At 51.2% G+C, this 19,214-nt stretch overlaps 1 protein-coding gene across 1 annotated transcript in view; it reads right to left on the bottom strand.

The window, feature by feature from the left end:
• Window positions 1-19,214, bottom strand: part of cplane1 (ciliogenesis and planar polarity effector 1) — a 341,103-nt gene that overhangs the window by 45,158 nt on the left and 276,731 nt on the right. Inside the window, exons 46-49 of the mRNA XM_086002590.1 lie at window positions 14,315-14,514; window positions 8,285-8,429; window positions 8,089-8,147; window positions 5,776-5,946 (exon numbers count right to left, since the gene is read on the bottom strand). Of these exons, the coding sequence (XP_085858716.1) occupies window positions 5,776-5,946; window positions 8,089-8,147; window positions 8,285-8,429; window positions 14,315-14,514 (575 nt within the window). The remainder of the gene's footprint in view (window positions 1-5,775; window positions 5,947-8,088; window positions 8,148-8,284; window positions 8,430-14,314; window positions 14,515-19,214) is intronic.

The following is a 19,214-nucleotide window of genomic DNA, read 5'->3' as shown; positions in this document are numbered from 1 at the left end:
ACTGTACACACCTCGCACACACACTGTACACACCTCGCACTCACACACTGTACACACCTCGCACACTCACACTGTACACACCTCGCACTCTCACACACTGTACACACCTCGCACTCACACTGTACACACCTCGCACACTCACACACCTCACACACTCACACTGTACACACCTCACGCACAACACACTGTGATACGCTTATCAATTACTTCATAAAAGGTGGTGAGTCGAAGAAGAGATGATGAGTCGAAAGAAGAGATGAATAAGGCTTTTATTAGCTAAGAAGAGACCATGCTTCTTCGTGAGTGACTGAACAAGTCTGAACGAAACCCACACAGTGGTGGGTGGAGTCAGCTGAGGCATGCCTCCATACACAGCGCCACCCAGAGGTGGCAATATACAATACAGTGGTTTACCACATTCACCCCTTGTTTAATGTGAAGTCCGGCGGGGTGAAGGGTACTACAAGTTAAGTCTATCAGGAGGCCTTGTCTGACGTCCTGATCGTCGTGGTGGCGGCGGTGGTGTTGCAGCATCCGACGTCGGGTCTGGTGTCTGGGTGGTTGGCGAAGATTCCTGGGGCTTTGGCATGCCGTCTGCAGGGGTTGGGTTGGGAGGGGTGGTGGGGGATAACAGTGGTAAGGGGGATAACGGTGGTAAGGGGGATAACGGTGGTAATTCAGGGGTACCCGAGGGTGCGAGATCTCGTATGGAGACCGTGTCCTCCCGCCCGTCTGGGTATGTCACCCAGGCATACTGGGGGTTGGCGTGTAGGAGGTGCACCCGCTCGACCAGGGGGTCCGTTTTATGCGTCCTCACGTGCCTCCGCAGTAGGACGGGCCCAGGAGAAGTCAGCCATGCCGGTAGCGAGGTTCCCGATGTAGACTTCCGGGGGAAAACGAACATTTTCTCATGAGGGGTCGCATTAGTGGCAGTACAAAGCAGTGACCGAATGGAGTGAAGCGCTGCAGGGAGGACCTCCTGCCAGCGGGAGGTCGGAAGGCCCTTAGATTTTAGTGCTAAGAGGACTGTCTTCCAAACCGTCGCGTTCTCCCTTTCCACCTGGCCGTTCCCCCGGGGGTTGTAACTGGTGGTCCTGCTCGTGGCGATACCTCTTGTTAGCAGGTACTGCCGAAGTTCGTCGCTCATGAACGATGAGCCCCTGTCGCTATGTATATAGCTGGGGAACCCGAACAGAGCGAAGATGTCATTCAGACACTTGATGACCGTGGTACTGGTCATGTCTGGGCAAGGGATGGCAAAGGGGAAACGGGAGTACTCATCAACTATGTTGAGGAAGTACACATTGCGGTCAGCGGAGGGGAGGGGCCCTTTAAAATCGACGCTCAGGCGTTCGAAGGGGCGGGTGGCCTTGATCAGGCTTGCTCTGTCCGGCCTATAGAAGTGCGGTTTGCACTCGGCGCAGATTTGGCAGCTCTTGGTCATGGTCCTGACCTCCTCGATGGAGTAGGGCAGGTTACGGGATTTGATAAAATGGAAAAACCTGGTGACCCCCGGGTGGCAGAGGTCATTGTGGAGGGACTGCAGCCTATCACTCTGCGCGTTGGCGCATGTACCACGAGATAGGGCATCTGGGGGCTCATTGAGTTTCCCTGGCCGATACAAGATATCATAATTGTAGGTGGAGAGTTCGATTCTCCACCTCAAGATCTTGTCGTTCTTGATTTTACCCCTCTGCTTATTATTAAACATAAAAGCTACTGAACGCTGGTCAGTGAGCAGGGTAAATCGTTTCCCGGCCAGGTAATGCCTCCAGTGACGCACCGCTTCTACAATAGCCTGGGCCTCCTTTTCGACGGAGGAGTGTCTCGTCTCGGGGCCCTGGAGGGTCCTTGAGAAAAAGGCCACGGGTCTGCCCGCCTGGTTAAGGGTCGCGGCTAGGGCGAAGTCGGAGGCATCGCTCTCCACTTGGAAGGGGATGGACTCATCCACCGCGTGCATTGCGGCCTTCGCGATATCGTTCTTGATAAGAGTGAAGGCTGCACACGCCTCTGGTGTCAGGGGGAAGGAGGTGGCTTTGATGAGGGGCCTGGCTTTGTCTGCATAGAGGGGCACCCACTGGGCGTAGTAGGAGAAAAACCCCAGGCATCTCTTCAGTGCTTTTTGGCAGTGGGGAAGGGGTAGCTCCATTAGGGGGCGCATTCTGTCGGGGTCGGGCCCGATGACTCCGTTCTCCACCACGCAGCCGAGGATGGCCAGGCGCTTGGTGTGAAACATACATTTTTCCTTATTGTACGTTAGGTTCAGCCGTTGGGCCGTACGGAGGAAATTTGCTAGATTAACGTCGTGGTCCTGCTGGTCGTGGCCGCAGATGGTGACGTTATCCAAATAGGGGAAGGTTGCCCGCAGCGCGTTCTGGTCAACCATTCGGTCCATCTCCCTTTGGAAGACCGAAACCCCGTTGGTGACGCCGAAGGGGACCCTAAGGAAGTGGTAGAGGCGGCCGTTTGCCTCGAAGGCAGTATACTGGCGGTCCTCATGGCGGATGGGCAGCTGGTGGTACGCTGACTTAAGGTCGATGGTGGAGAATACTTTGTATTGCGCAATCTGATTGACCATATCAGATATGCGAGGGAGGGGGTACGCGTCCAGCTGGGTGTACCGGTTTATGGTTTGGCTGTAGTCGATTACCATGCGGCGTTTTGCAGTGGTTTTAACGACTACAACCTGGGCTCGCCAGGGGCTAGTGCTACCTTCGATAATGCCCTCCTTCAAGAGCCGCTCCACCTCAGAGCTGATAAAAGCTCTGTCCCCGGCACTGTACCGCCTGCTTTTGGTAGCGATGGGTTTACAGTCGCGGGTGAGGTTAGCGAACAGGGGAGGGGGGGGGGACTTTTAATGTGGAAAGGCTGCAGGTGGTTTGCAGCGGGCGATTTAAAAGTTGTTGGTTGCAGACTGTGAGTGGGGGGAGGGGTCCACCGTATGCTAGTGTGACACTCTTAAGGTGGCACTGAAAATCCAACCCTAGCAGGACGGCAGCGCAAAGACGGGGCAGGACTAGCAGTTTAAATTTTTGATATTCAGTGCCCCCTACTGACAGGGTCACCACACAGTAGCCGCTGATGTCCATTGACTGGGACTTGGACGCCATAGAAATGCGATGGTGCGTTGGCAGAATCGTGAGGGAGTGGCTACGTACCGTGTCGGGGTGGACGAAACTCTCTGTGCTCCCGCTGTCGATCAGGCAACTGGTGGCGCGGCCGTTTACCGCGATATCCATCATGGAGCTGGATAGATGGTGAGGGTGGCCTTGATCCAGCGTCACGGAGGCCAGTATGTGGCTTAGTGAGTCACTATAGTCATCCGCCGAGACGGTGGTCGGTTCCGGTGACGAAATGGCGGTTGAGTGCGTTGGATACGATGGCGGCGGATGCCATGCGGCCGGGGGTACACAAAATGGCGGATAAGATGGCTGCTCCCACGGCCCGCACGCTGCGCTGCTGGCTGGCTTCCCCTTGCAGGCGTTAGCGTAATGGCCTTTCTTCCCGCAGCCCGAGCAGGTAGCTGTCTTAGCTGGGCAGTGCGCTCTGGGATGTTTTAACTGGCCACAGAAATAGCATTTTTGGGCCTGGTTACTGGGCATCGAAGCAGTTCTTACCGGAGGCTGCTGTCTCGGTTGGGTCGCTGCAGCGGTTGGTGCCGGGGGCGGCGGTCCCGTGTCCCACGGTTTCGATTGCCATGTCTCGGCGCCGTTACGGGGGTATGCCTCGAGGTTTCGGTGGGCCTCCTCTAACGAGAGCGCAAGGGCAATGGCCGTCTTCAGGTTGGGTTCCTTGCTTTCTAGCAGTCTCTGCCGGGTGTGGTCTGACTGGAGGCACCTGACGAAGGCATCACAGGCGAGTCCCTGCGCGTGCTCCACAGCCGTTACCGCTTTACAATCGCAGTCTCTGCAGAGTGCCAGTAGCGCCCGTGCAAATGCCCCTACCGATTCTCCCGGTTGCTGCCTGCGGGATCCCAAGAGGTGTCGGGCGTAAATTGTGTTCACTGGGCGCGTATATTGCCCTTTTAGTAGCTCGAGGGCCGCCACGTACGTATTAGAGTCCCGGATTAGCATATATACTTGATGGCTCACCTGGGCGGTCAAAATTTTCAGTTTGTGATCCTCCTCTGTAACCTGTGAGATTGCGAGGAAGGATTCAAAGCAGCTCAGCCAGTGTTCAAACTTGGCTGATGCACCCACATCTTGAGGGTCAAGGTCCAGGCGTGGTGGTCTGAGGGCTCTCAGCAATGTCTGCTGTATCCGTTGCTGTTGTTGCTCCTCAGGTGTCGCCATTTAACTTTTAGCGAATAAAATTGATACGCTTATCAATTACTTCATAAAAGGTGGTGAGTCGAAGAAGAGATGATGAGTCGAAAGAAGAGATGAATAAGGCTTTTATTAGCTAAGAAGAGACCATGCTTCTTCGTGAGTGACTGAACAAGTCTGAACGAAACCCACACAGTGGTGGGTGGAGTCAGCTGAGGCATGCCTCCATACACAGCGCCACCCAGAGGTGGCAATATACAATACAGTGGTTTACCACACACTGTACACACCTCGCACCCACACTGTACACACCTCGCACTCACACACTGTACACCTCGCACACTCACACTGTACACACCTCGCACACTCACACACTGTACACACCTCGCACACTCACACACTGTACACACCTCGCACACACACACTGTACACACCTCGCACACTCACACTGTACACACCTCGCGCACTCACACACTGTACACACCTCGCGCACACACACACTGTACACACCTCGCGCACTCACACTGTACACACCTCGCGCACACACACTGTACACACCTCGCACTCACACACTGTACACACCTCGCACACACACACTGTACACACCTCGCGCACACACACTGTACACACCTCGCGCACACACTGTACACACCTCGTGCACACAAACACTGTACACACCTCGCACTCACACACTGTACACACCTCGCGCACACACTGTACACACCTCGCACTCACACACTGTATCATAGAATCCTAACAGCACGGAAGGCGGTCATTCGGTCTGTTCAGCCCATTCTGACTCTCAGCTAGTCCCCCTCCCCTGCCCTTCCCCGGAGCCCTGCAAATGTTTTTCCTTCAGGTACTTATCTAATTCCCTTTTGAAACCCATGATTGAATCTGCCTCCACCGCCCTTTCAGGCAGTGCATTCCAGATCCTAACCACTCGCTGCGTAAAAAAGTTTTTCCTCATGTCGCCTTTGGTTCTTTTGCCAATCACCTTAAACCTTAAATCTGTGTCCTCTGGTTCTCGACCCTTCCGCCAATGGGAACAGTTTCTCTCTATCTACTCTGTCCAGACCCCTCATGATTTTGAACACCTCTATCAAATCTCCTCTCAACCTTCTCGGCTCCAAGGAGAACAACCCCAGATTCTCCAGTCTATCCACGTAACTGAAGTCCCTCACCCTGGAACTATTCTCATAAACCTTTTCTGCACCTTCTCTAAGGCCTTCACATCCTTCCTAAAGTGCGGTGCCCAGAATTGGACACAATACTCCAGTTGAGGCCGAACCAGGGTTTTATAAAGATTCATCATAACTTCCTTGCTACTGTCCATTCTGGACAGTAATAGCTGCCATTAATACTATACTAGAGGATCAAGAGATGGTGTGATGTAGGGGAGGGGACAGGCATCACCCAGATTGAGTCGGACTGATGGGCTGAATGGCCGTTCTCACTGGATGGAGTGGGAGTGGTCAGCCCTGACCGAGAGTCTCACTCCTGTACTTACCCCCTGGGAGTGCTGCAGTAACGTCTCCGAGTGCTTCGAGCCGATTTTACTGGCCTTTCCCCCAGGGTTCTGTGTCGAGCGGTTGGAAGCTGAACGGTGTCACCCAACATCTCGTTCATCAAGCTGAGTGCTGCCCGTGTTCGCGTCTCACGGTTCACAGCCAAAGTTACCCTGGAGAGAAGGAAAAATATCAGAGTGATGGGTAAAAACCAAAGAGAGCCTTGGAAACACACGACCCAAACATCATAACCCTGGCACTGCTTTACCACATGGTTTATATACACACAGAGAGAGGAAGGCAGACCTGCCCATCATGAACAGTTTACCCCGGAAACCTTCAGGGTTACGATACACACGGTGAATTGGTCACACTCAGGGTTACGATACACACAGTGAATTGGTCACACTCAGGGTTACGATACACGCGGTGAATTGGTCACACTCAGGGTTACGATACACGCGGTGAATTGGTCACACTCAGGGTTACGATACACGCGGTGAATTGGTCACACTCAGGGTTACGATACACGCGGTGAATTGGTCACACTCAGGGTTACGATACACGCGGTGAATTGGTCACACTCAGGGTTACGATACACGCGGTGAATTGGTCACACTCAGGGTTACGATACACGCGGTGAATTGGTCACACTCAGGGTTACGATACACGCAGTGAATTGGTCACACTCAGGGTTACGATACACAGGGTGAATTGGTCACACTCGGTTACGATACACGCGGTGAATTGGTCACACTCAGGGTTACGATACACAGGGTGAATTGGTCACACTCAGGGTTACGATACACGCGGTGAATTGGTCACACTCGGGGTCACGATACACGCGGTGAATTGGTCACACTCAGGGTTACGATACACAGGGTGAATTGGTCACACTCAGGGTTACGATACACAGGGTGAATTGGTCACACTCAGGGTTACGATACACAGGGTGAATTGGTCACACTCAGGGTTACGATACACAGGGTGAATTGGTCACACTCAGGGTTACGATACACAGGGTGAATTGGTCACACTCAGGGTTACGATACACGCGGTGAATTGGTCACACTCAGGGTTACGATACACGCGGTGAATTGGTCACACTCAGGGTTACGATACACGCGGTGAATTGGTCACACTCAGGGTTACGATACACGCGGTGAATTGGTCACACTCAGGGTTACGATACACGCGGTGAATTGGTCACACTCAGGGTTACGATACACGCGGTGAATTGGTCACACTCGGGGTCACGATACACGCGGCGAATTGGTCACACTCAGGGTTACGATACACAGGTGAATTGGTCACACTCAGGGTTACGATACACAGGGTGAATTGGTCACACTCAGGGTTACGATACACAGGGTGAAATTGGTCACACTCAGGGTTACGATACACAGGGTGAATTGGTCACACTCAGGGTTACGATACACAGGGTGAATTGGTCACACTCAGGGTTACGATACACAGGGTGAATTGGTCACACTCAGGGTTACGATACACAGGGTGAATTGGTCACACTCAGGGTTACGATACACAGGGTGAATTGGTCACACTCAGGGTTACGATACACAAGGTGAATTGGTCACACTCAGGGTTACGATACACAGGGTGAATTGGTCACACTCAGGGTTACGATACACGCGGTGAATTGGTCAAACTCAGGGTTACGATACACGCGGTGAATTGGTCACACTCAGGGTTACGATACACACGGTGAATTGGTCACACTCAGGGTTACGATACACAGGGTGAATTGGTCACACTCAGGGTTACGATACACGCGGTGAATTGGTCACACTCAGGGTTACGATACACGCGGTGAATTGGTCACACTCGGTTACGATACACGCGGTGAATTGGTCACACTCAGGGTTACGATACACAGGGTGAATTGGTCACACTCGGTTACGATACACGCGGTGAATTGGTCACACTCAGGGTTACGATACACAGGGTGAATTGGTCACACTCAGGGTTACGATACACGCGGTGAATTGGTCACACTCAGGGTTACGATACACGCGGTGAATTGGTCACACTCGGTTACGATACACGCGGTGAATTGGTCACACTCAGGGTTACGATACACAGGGTGAATTGGTCACACTCGGTTACGATACACGCGGTGAATTGGTCACACTCAGGGTTACGATACACAGGGTGAATTGGTCACACTCAGGGTTATGATACACGCGGTGAATTGGTCATATTTAGGGTTACAATACACGCGGTGAATTGGTCACATTCGGTTACGATACACGCGGTGAATTAGTCACGCTTGGCCTTTACACAATTAAAAAAATTACCTTTTCTTTACTTCATTCTGTTTGTGGTTTTCCTTAATTTCCTTGTTGGTGAAGGTTTTCTGTGGTGAAATGAAAAAAAATGATTAGTAACAACAACAAAAAAATCAGCAAACTGACCAAGGAGAGAAGTGTGGAGCTGGCTGTGCACTGGAGCGGCAGCACGACAGGGAAGCCCCCTGTACCTCATACACTTCACCTTGGGAAGGTAGGGTGCTCGTTCCCTTTCCTTCAGTTCTTCTCGATGTTCCTGATATGTTTCAAGTCTTTGCAGCCTCTTGCGTTTCATCCATTCCTTTATCTCCTTCTGTTCCTTCTCGGTTCTCTTTGGACGCTTAGAACATCTGCAAATTGGAGAAACAAAGGAAGAATGAGTGTGCGTACAGAAACAAGTATCAGGGTGTGGCGATACACAGATACAGGGTTAGGCACAGAGTAAAGCTCCCTCAACACTGTCCCATCAAACACTCCCAGGGCAGGTATAGCACGGGTTAGATACAGAGTAAAGCTCCCTCTACACTGTCCCATCAAACACTCCCACGGCAGGTACAGCACGGGTTAGATACAGAGTAAAGCTCCCTCTACACTGTCCCATCAAACACTCCCAGGGCAGGTATGGCACGGGTTAGATACAGAGTAAAGCTCCCTCTACACTGTCCCAGCAAACACTCCCAGGGCAGGTACAGCACGGGTTAGATACAGAGTAAAGCTCCCTCTACACTGTCCCATCAAACACTCCCGGGGCAGGTACAGCACGGGGTTTGATACAGAGTAAAGCTCCCTCTACACTGTCCCATCAAACACTCCCAGGGCAGGTACAGCACGGGTTAGATACAGAGTAAAGCTCCCTCTACACTGTCCCATCAAACACTCCCAGGGCAGGTACAGCACAGGATAGATACAGAGTAAAGCTCCCTCTACACTGTCCAATCAAACACTCCCAGGACAGGTACAGCACGGGTTAGATACAGAGTAAAGCTCCCTCTACACTGTCCCATCAAACACTCCCAGAGCAGGTACAGCACGGGTTAGATACAGAGTAAAGCTCCGTCTACACTGTCCCATCAAACACTCCCAGGGCAGGGACAGCACGGGTTAGATACAGAGCAAAGCTCCCTCTGCACTGTCCCAGCAAACACTCCCAGGGCAGGTACAGCATGGGTTAGATACAGAGTAAAGCTCCCTCTACACTGTCCCATCAAACACTCCCAGGGCAGGTACAGCACGGGTTAGATACAGGGTAAAGCTCCCTCTGCACTGTCCCCTCAAACACTCCCAGGGCAGGTACAGCACGGGTTAGATACAGAGTAAACCTTCCTCTACACTGTCCCATCAAACACTCCCAGGGCAGGTACAGCACGGGTTAGATACAGAGTAAAGCTCCCTCTACACTGCCCCATCACACACTCCCAGGGCATGTACAGCACGGGTTAGATACAGAGTAAAGCTCCCTCTACACTGTCCCATCAAACACTCCCAGGGCAGGTACAGCACGGGTTAGATACAGAGTAAAGCTCCCTCTACACTGTCCCCTCAAACACTCCCAGGGCAGGTACAGCACGGGTTAGATATAGAGTAAACCTCCCTCTACACTGTCCCATCAAACACTCCCAGGGCAGGTACAGCACGGGTTAGATACAGAGTAAAGCTCCCTCTACACTGTCCCAGCAAACACTCCCAGGGCAAGTACAGCACGGGTTAGATACAGAGTAAAGCTCCCTCTACACTGTCCCATCAAACACTCCCAGGGCAGGTACAGCAGGGGTTAGATACAGAGTAAAGCTCCCTCGACACTGTCCCCTCAAACACTCCCAGGGCAGGTACAGCACGGGTTAGATACAGAGTAAACCTCCCTCTACACTGTCCCATCAAACACTCCCAGGGCAGGTACAGCACAGTTTAGACACAGAGTAAAGCTCCCTCCACACTGACCCCACAAACACTCCCAGGGCAGGTACACCACGGGTTAGATACAGAGTAAAGCTCCCTCTACACTGTCCCATCAAACACTCCCAGGGCAGGTACAGCACGGGTTAGATACAGAGTAAAGCTCTCTCTACACTGCCCAATCACACACTCCCAGGGCAGGTACAGCACGGGTTAGATACAGAGTAAAGCTCCCTCTACACTGTCCCATCAAACACTCCCAGGGCAGGTACAGCATGGGTTAGATACAGAGTAAAGCTCCCTCTACACTGTCCCATCAAACACTCCCAGGGCAGGTACAGCACGGGTTAGATACAGAGTAAAGCTCGCTCTACACTGTCCCCATCAAACACTCCCAGGGCAGGTACAGCACGAGTTCGATACAGAGTAAAGCTCCCTTTACACTGTCCCATCAAACACTCCCAGGGCAAGTACAGCACGGGTTAGATACAGAGTAAAGCTCCCTCTACACTGTCCCATCAAACACTCCCAGGGCAGGTACAGCAGGGGTTAGATACAGAGTAAAGCTCCCTCTACACTGTCCCATCAAACACTCCCAGGGCAGGTACAGCACGGGTTAGATACAGAGTAAAGCACCCTCTGCACAGTCCCATCAAACACTCCCAGGGCAGGTACAGCACGGGTTAGACACAGAGCAAAGCTCCCTCTGCACTGTCACATCAAACACTCCCAGGGCAGGTACAGCACGGGTTAGATACAGAGTAAAGCTCCCTCTACACTGCCCCATCACACACTCCCAGGGCAGGTACAGCACGGGTTAGATACAGAGTAAAGTTCCCTCTACACTGTCCCATCAAACACTCCCAGGGCAGGTACAGCACGGGTTAGACACAGAGGAAAGCTCCCTCCACACTGACCCCACAAACACTCCCAGGGCAGGTACACCACGGGTTAGATACAGAGTAAAGCTCCCTCTACACTGTCCCTTCAAACACTCCCAGGGCAGGTACAGCACGGGTTAGATAGAGTAAAGCTCCCTCTACACTGCCCCATCACACACTCCCAGGGCAGGTACAGCACGGGTTAGATACAGAGTAAAGCTCCCTCTACACTGCCACATCAAACACTCCCAGGGCAGGTACAGCACGGGTTAGATACAGAGTAAAGCTCCCTCTACACTGTCCCAGCAAACACTCCCAGGGCAGGTACAGCATGGGTTAGATACAGAGTAAAGCTCCCTCTACACTGTCCCATCAAACACTCCCAGGGCAGGTACAGCAGGGGTTAGATACAGAGTAAAGCTCCCTCTGCACTGTCCCATCAAACACTCCCAGGGCAGGTACAGCACGGGTTAGATACAGAGTAAAGCACCCTCTACACAGTCCCATCAAACACTCCCAGGGCAGGTACAGCACGGGTTAGACACAGAGTAAAGCTCCCTCTACACTGCCCCATCACACACTCCCAGGGCAGGTACAGCACGGGTTAGATACAGAGTAAAGCTCCGTCTACACTGTCCCATCAAACACTCCCAGGGCAGGTACAGCACGGGTTAGATACAGAGCAAAGCTCCCTCTGCACTGTCACATCAAACACTCCCAGGGCAGGTACAGCACGGGTTAGATACAGAGTAAAGCTCCCTCTACACTGTCCCATCAAACACTCCCAGGGCAGGTACAGCACGGGTTAGACACAGAGTAAAGCTCCCTCTACACTGTCCCATCAAACACTCCCAGGGCAGGTGCAGCACGGGTTAGATACAGAGCAAAGCTCCCTCTGCACTGTCACATCAAACACTCCCAGGGCAGGTACAGCACGGGTTAGATACAGAGTAAAGCTCCCTCTGCACTGCCCCATCACACACTCCCAGGGCAGGTACAGCACGGGTTAGATACAGAGTAAAGCTCCCTCTACACTGTCCCATCAAACACTCCCAGGGCAGGTACAGCACGGGTTAGACACAGAGGAAAGCTCCCTCCACACTGACCCCACAAACACTCCCAGGGCAGGTACACCACGGGTTAGATACAGAGTAAAGCTCCCTCTACACTGTCCCATCAAACACTCCCAGGGCAGGTACAGCACGGGTTAGATACAGAGTAAAGCTCCCTCTACACTGCCCCATCACACACTCCCAGGGCAGGTACAGCACGGGTTAGATACAGAGTAAAGCTCCCTCTACACTGCCCCATCAAACACTCCCAGGGCAGGTACAGCACGGGTTAGATACAGAGTAAAGCTCCCTCTACACTGTCCCAGCAAACACTCCCAGGGCAGGTACAGCATGGGTTAGATACAGAGTAAAGCTCCCTCTACACTGTCCCATCAAACACTCCCAGGGCAGGTACAGCACGGGTTAGATACAGAGTAAAGCTCCCTCTACACTGCCCCATCACACACTCCGAGGGCAGGTACAGCACGGGTTAGATACAGAGTAAAGCTCCGTCTACACTGTCCCATCAAACACTCCCAGGGCAGGTACAGCACGGGTTAGATACAGAGCAAAGCTCCCTCTGCACTGTCACATCAAACACTCCCAGGGCAGGTACAGCACGGGTTAGATACAGAGTAAAGCTCCCTCTACATTGCCCCATCACACACTCCCAGGGCAGGTACAGCACGGGTTAGATACAGAGTAAAGCTCCCTCTACACTGTCCCATCAAACACTCCCAGGGCAGGTACAGCACGGGTTAGACACAGAGTAAAGCTCCCTCTACACTGACCCCACAAACACTCCCAGGGCAGGTACACCACGGGTTAGATACAGAATAAAGCTCCCTCTACACTGTCCCATCAAACACTCCCAGGGCAGGTACAGCACAGGTTAGATACAGAGTAAAGCTCCCTCTACACTGTCCCCTCAAACACTCCCAGGGCAGGTACAGCACAGGTTAGATACAGAGTAAACCGCCCTCTACACTGTCCCATCAAACACTCCCAGGGCAGGTACAGCACGGGTTAGACACAGAGTAAAGCTCCCTCTGCACTGACCCCACAAACACTCCCAGGGCAGGTACAGCACGGGTTAGATACAGAGTAAAGCTCCCTCTACACTGCCCCATCACACACTCCCAGGGCAGGTACAGCACGGGTTAGATACAGAGTAAAGCTCCCTCTACACTGTCCCATCAAACACTCCCAGGGCAGGTACAGCACGGGTTAGATACAGAGTAAAGCTCCCTCTACACTGTCCCATCAAACACTCCCAGGGCAGGTACAGCACGGGTTAGATACAGAGTAAAGCTCCCTCTACACTGTCCCATCAAACACTCTCAGGGCAGGTACAGCACGGGTTAGATACAGAGTAAAGCTCCCTCGACACTGTCCCCTCAAACACTCCCAGGGCAGGTGCAGCACGGGTTAGATACAGAGTAAACCTCCATCTACACTGTCCCATCAAACACTCCCAGGGCAGGTACAGCACAGGTTAGACACAGAGTAAAGCTCCCTCTACACTGACCCCACAAACACTCCCAGGGCAGTTACACCACGGGTTAGATACAGAGTAAAGCTCCCTCTACACTGTCCCATCAAACACTCCCAGGGCAGGTACAGCACGGGTTAGATACAGAGTAAAGCTCTCTCTACACTGCCCCATCACACACTCCCAGGGCAGGTATAGCATGGGTTAGATACAGAGTAAAGCTCCCTCTACACTGTCCCATCAAACACTCCCAGGGCAGGTACAGCACGGGTTAGATACAGAGTAAAGCTCCCTCGACACTGTCCCCTCAAACACTCCCAGAGCAGGTACAGCACGGGTTAGATACAGAGTAAAGCTCCCTCTACAGTGTCCCATCAAACACTCCCAGGGCAGGTACAGCACGGGTTAGATACAGAGTAAAGCTCCCTCTACACTGTCCCATCACACACTCCCAGGGCAGGTACAGCACGGGTTAGATACAGAGTAAAGCTCCCTCTACACTGTCCCATCAAACACTCGCAGGACAGGTACAGCACGGGTTAGATACAGAGTAAAGCTCCCTCTACACTGTCCCCTCAAACACTCCCAGGGCAGGTACAGCATGGGTTAGATACAGAATAAAGCTCCCTCTGCAGTGTCCCATCAAACACTCCCAGGGCAGGTACAGCATGGGTTAGATACAGAGTAAAGCTCCCTCTACAGTGTCCCATCAAACACTCCCAGGGCAGGTACAGCAGGGGTTAGATACAGAGTAAAGCTCCCTCTACACTGTCCCATCAAACACTCCCAGGGCAGGTGCAGCACAGTAAAAGTACAAGTGGGGTGATTTTCTTTCACAGCCCGTGTATGCCTGTGCCTCTGAGGGTGGCAGACTGTGGGTATTAGAATTCTGTAGCAGCAGCATGGAGACTCGTTACCTGGAGAGTTTCTTGGCTTGTTCCTCGGACAGGCCCAAAGATTGGGCGGACAGTTTACCCTCATTAATCAGGTCAGCGATGATATCACTGACGCCGCTCAATCCGCTCAGGTGAAGGTGCTCATCCGTGGAGCTGGAAACAGAAAGGATGTTAAATACACATAAAAACAGGCAGGCTCTTGGGTCCATCCTGGGACTGCACTGAGCAGAGCTTGGGCTGCATCAGAGGCCCCAGCAATCACCTCACAGTCATCAGGCAGGGGAGAATACAACATACAAAATAGTGGGATAAACACACTGTCCCCTCTTACTGTGGATAAACACACTGTCCCCTCTTACTGTGGATAAACACTCTGACCCGTGTTACTGTGGATAAACACTCTGACCCGTGTTACTGTGGATAATCACTCTGACCCGTGTTACTGTGGATAAACACACTGACCCGTGTTACTGTGGATAAACACACTGACCCGTGTTACTGTGGATAAACACTCTGACCCGTGTTACTGTGGATAAACACTCTGACCCGTGTTACTGTGGATAAACACTCTGACCCGTGTTACTGTGGATAAACACTCTGACCCGTGTTACTGTGGATAAACACTCTGACCCGTGTTACTGTGGATAAACACTCTGACCCGTGTTACTGTGGATAAACACACTGACCCGTGTTACTGTGGATAAACACTCTGACCCGTGTTACTGTGGATAAACACTCTGACCCGTGTTACTGTGGATAAACACACTGACCCGTGTTACTGTGGATAAACACTCTGACCCGTGTTACTGTGGATAAACACTCTGACCCGTGTTACTGTGGATAAACACACTGACCCGTGTTACTGTGGATAAACACACTGACCCGTGTTACTGTGGATAAACACTCTGACCCGTGTTACTGTGGATAAACACACTGACCCGTGTTACTGTGGATAAACACTCTGACCCGTGTTACTGTGGATAAACACTCTGACCCGTGTTACTGTGGATAAACACTCTGACCCGTGTTACTGTGGATAAACACTCTGACCCGTGTTACTGTGGATAAACACACTGACCCGTGTTACTGTGGATAAACACTCTGACCCGTGTTACTGTGGATAAACACTCTGACCCGTGTTACTGTGGATAAACACTCTGACCCGTGTTACTGTGGATAAACACTCTGACCCGTGTTACTGTGGATAAACACACTGACCCGTGTTACTGTGGATAAACACACTGACCCGTGTTACTGTGGATAAACACTCTGACCCGTGTTACTGTGGATAAACACACTGACCCGTGTTACTGTGGATAAACACTCTGACCCGTGTTACTGTGGATAAACACTCTGACCCGTGTTACTGTGGATAAACACTCTGACCCGTGTTACTGTGGATAAACACTCTGACCCGTGTTACTGTGGATAAACACACTGACCCGTGTTACTGTGGATAAACACTCTGACCCGTGTTACTGTGGATAAACACTCTGACCCGTGTTACTGTGGATAAACACTCTGACCCGTGTTACTGTGGATAAACACACTGACCCGTGTTACTGTGGATAAACACTCTGACCCGTGTTACTGTGGATAAACACACTGACCCGTGTTACTGTGGATAAACACTCTGACCCGTGTTACTGTGGATAAACACACTGACCCGTGTTACTGTGGATAAACACTCTGACCCGTGTTACTGTGGATAAACACACTGACCCGTGTTACTGTGGATAAACACTCTGACCCGTGTTACTGTGGATAAACACTCTGACCCGTGTTACTGTGGATAAACACACTGACCCGTGTTACTGTGGATAAACACACTGACCCGTGTTACTGTGGATAAACACTCTGACCCGTGTTACTGTGGATAAACACTCTGACCCGTGTTACTGTGGATAAACACACTGACCCGTGTTACTGTGGATAAACACTCTGACCCGTGTTACTGTGGATAAACACTCTGACCCGTGTTACTGTGGATAAACACACTGACCCGTGTTACTGTGGATAAACACTCTGACCCGTGTTACTGTGGATAAACACTCTGACCCGTGTTACTGTGGATAAACACTCTGACCCGTGTTACTGTGGATAAACACTCTGACCCGTGTTACTGTGGATAAACACTCTGACCCGTGTTACTGTGGATAAACACACTGACCCGTGTTACTGTGGATAAACACTCTGACCCGTGTTACTGTGGATAAACACACTGACCCGTGTTACTGTGGATAAACACACTGACCCGTGTTACTGTGGATAAACACTCTGACCCGTGTTACTGTGGATAAACACTCTGACCCGTGTTACTGTGGATAAACACTCTGACCCGTGTTACTGTGGATAAACACACTGACCCGTGTTACTGTGGATAAACACTCTGACCCGTGTTAGTGTGGATAAACACTCTGACCCGTGTTAGTGTGGATAAACACTCTGACCCGTGTTACTGTGGATAAACACTCTGACCCGTGTTACTGTGGATAAACACACTGACCCGTGTTACTGTGGATAAACACTCTGACCCGTGTTACTGTGGATAAACACTCTGACCCGTGTTAGTGTGGATAAACACTCTGACCCGTGTTACTGTGGATAAACACTCTGACCCGTGTTACTGTGGATAAACACACTGACCCGTGTTACTGTGGATAAACACTCTGACCCGTGTTACTGTGGATAAACACTCTGACCCGTGTTACTGTGGATAAACACTCTGACCCGTGTTACTGTGGATAAACACACTGACCCGTGTTACTGTGGATAAACACTCTGACCCGTGTTACTGTGGATAAACACACTGACCCGTGTTACTGTGGATAAACACTCTGACCCGTGTTACTGTGGATAAACACACTGACCCGTGTTACTGTGGATAAACACACTGACCCGTGTTACTGTGGATAAACACTCTGACCCGTGTTACTGTGGATAAACACTCTGACCCGTGTTACTGTGGATAAACACACTGACCCGTGTTAGTGTGGATAAACACACTGACCCGTGTTACTGTGGATAAACACTCTGACCCGTGTTACTGTGGATAAACACTCTGACCCGTGTTACTGTGGATAAACACTCTGACCCGTGTTACTGTGGATAAACACTCTGACCCGTGTTACTGTGGATAAACACTCTGACCCGTGTTACTGTGGATAAACACACTGACCCGTGTTACTGTGGATAAACACACTGACCCGTGTTACTGTGGATAAAAACTCTGACCCGTGTTAGTGTGGATAAACACTCTGACCCGTGTTACTGTGGATAAACACTCTGACCCGTGTTAGTGTGGATAATCACACTGACCCGTGTTACTGTGGATAAACACACTGACCCGTGTTACTGTGGATAAACACTCTGACCCGTGTTACTGTGGATAAACACACTGACCCGTGTTACTGTGGATAAACACTCTGACCCGTGTTACTGTGGATAAACACTCTGACCCGTGTTACTGTGGATAAACACACTGACCCGTGTTACTGTGGATAAACACTCTGACCCGTGTTACTGTGGATAAACACTCTGACCCGTGTTACTGTGGATAAACACACTGACCCGTGTTACTGTGGATAAACACTCTGACCCGTGTTACTGTGGATAAACACACTGACCCGTGTTACTGTGGATAAACACTCTGACCCGTGTTACTGTGGATAAACACTCTGACCCGTGTTACTGTGGATAAACACTCTGACCCGTGTTACTGTGGGATAAACACACTGACCCGTGTTACTGTGGATAAACACTCTGACCCGTGTTACTGTGGATAAACACACTGACCCGTGTTACTGTGGATAAACACACTGACCCGTGTTACTGTGGATAAACACACTGACCCGTGTTACTGTGGATAAACACTCTGACCCGTGTTACTGTGGATAAACACTCTGACCCGTGTTACTGTGGATAAACACTTCTGACCCGTGTTACTGTGGATAAACACACTGACCCGTGTTACTGTGGATAAACACTCTGACCCGTGTTACTGTGGATAAACACACTGACCCGTGTTACTGTGGATAAACACTCTGACCCGTGTTACTGTGGATAAACACACTGACCCGTGTTACTGTGGATAAACACTCTGACCCGTGTTACTGTGGATAAACACACTGACCCGTGTTACTGTGGATAAACACTCTGACCCGTGTTACTGTGGATAAACACACTGACCCGTGTTTACTGTGGATAAACACTCTGACCCGTGTTACTGTGGATAAACACACTGACCCGTGTTACTGTGGATAAACACACTGACCCGTGTTACTGTGGATAAACACTCTGACCCGTGTTACTGTGGATAAACACTCTGACCCGTGTTACTGTGGATAAACACACTGACCCGTGTTACTGTGGATAAACACTCTGACCCGTGTTACTGTGGATAAACACACTGACCCGTGTTACTGTGGATAAACACTCTGACCCGTGTTACTGTGGATAAACACACTGACCCGTGTTACTGTGGATAAACACTCTGACCCGTGTTACTGTGGATAAACACACTGACCCGTGTTACTGTGGATAAACACTCTGACCCGTGTTACTGTGGATAAACACACTGACCCGTGTTACTGTGGATAAACACTCTGACCCGTGTTACTGTGGATAAACACACTGACCCGTGTTACTGTGGATAAACACTCTGACCCGTGTTACTGTGGATAAACACACTGACCCGTGTTACTGTGGATAAACACACTGACCCGTGTTACTGTGGATAAACACACTGACCCGTGTTACTGTGGATAAACACACTGACCCGTGTTACTGTGGATAAACACTCTGACCCGTGTTACTGTGGATAAACACACTGACCCGTGTTACTGTGGATAAACACACTGACCCGTGTTACTGTGGATAAACACACTGACCCCGTGTTACCTGTGGATAAACACACTGACCC

The sequence above is a fragment of the Somniosus microcephalus genome, chromosome 1, assembly GCF_052327205.1.
Source record: "Somniosus microcephalus isolate GS21.2 chromosome 1, FLI_Smic_1.0, whole genome shotgun sequence".
Classification (NCBI taxonomy): Eukaryota; Metazoa; Chordata; class Chondrichthyes; order Squaliformes; family Somniosidae; genus Somniosus; species Somniosus microcephalus.
This window is presented reverse-complemented; position numbering and strand designations above follow the sequence as displayed.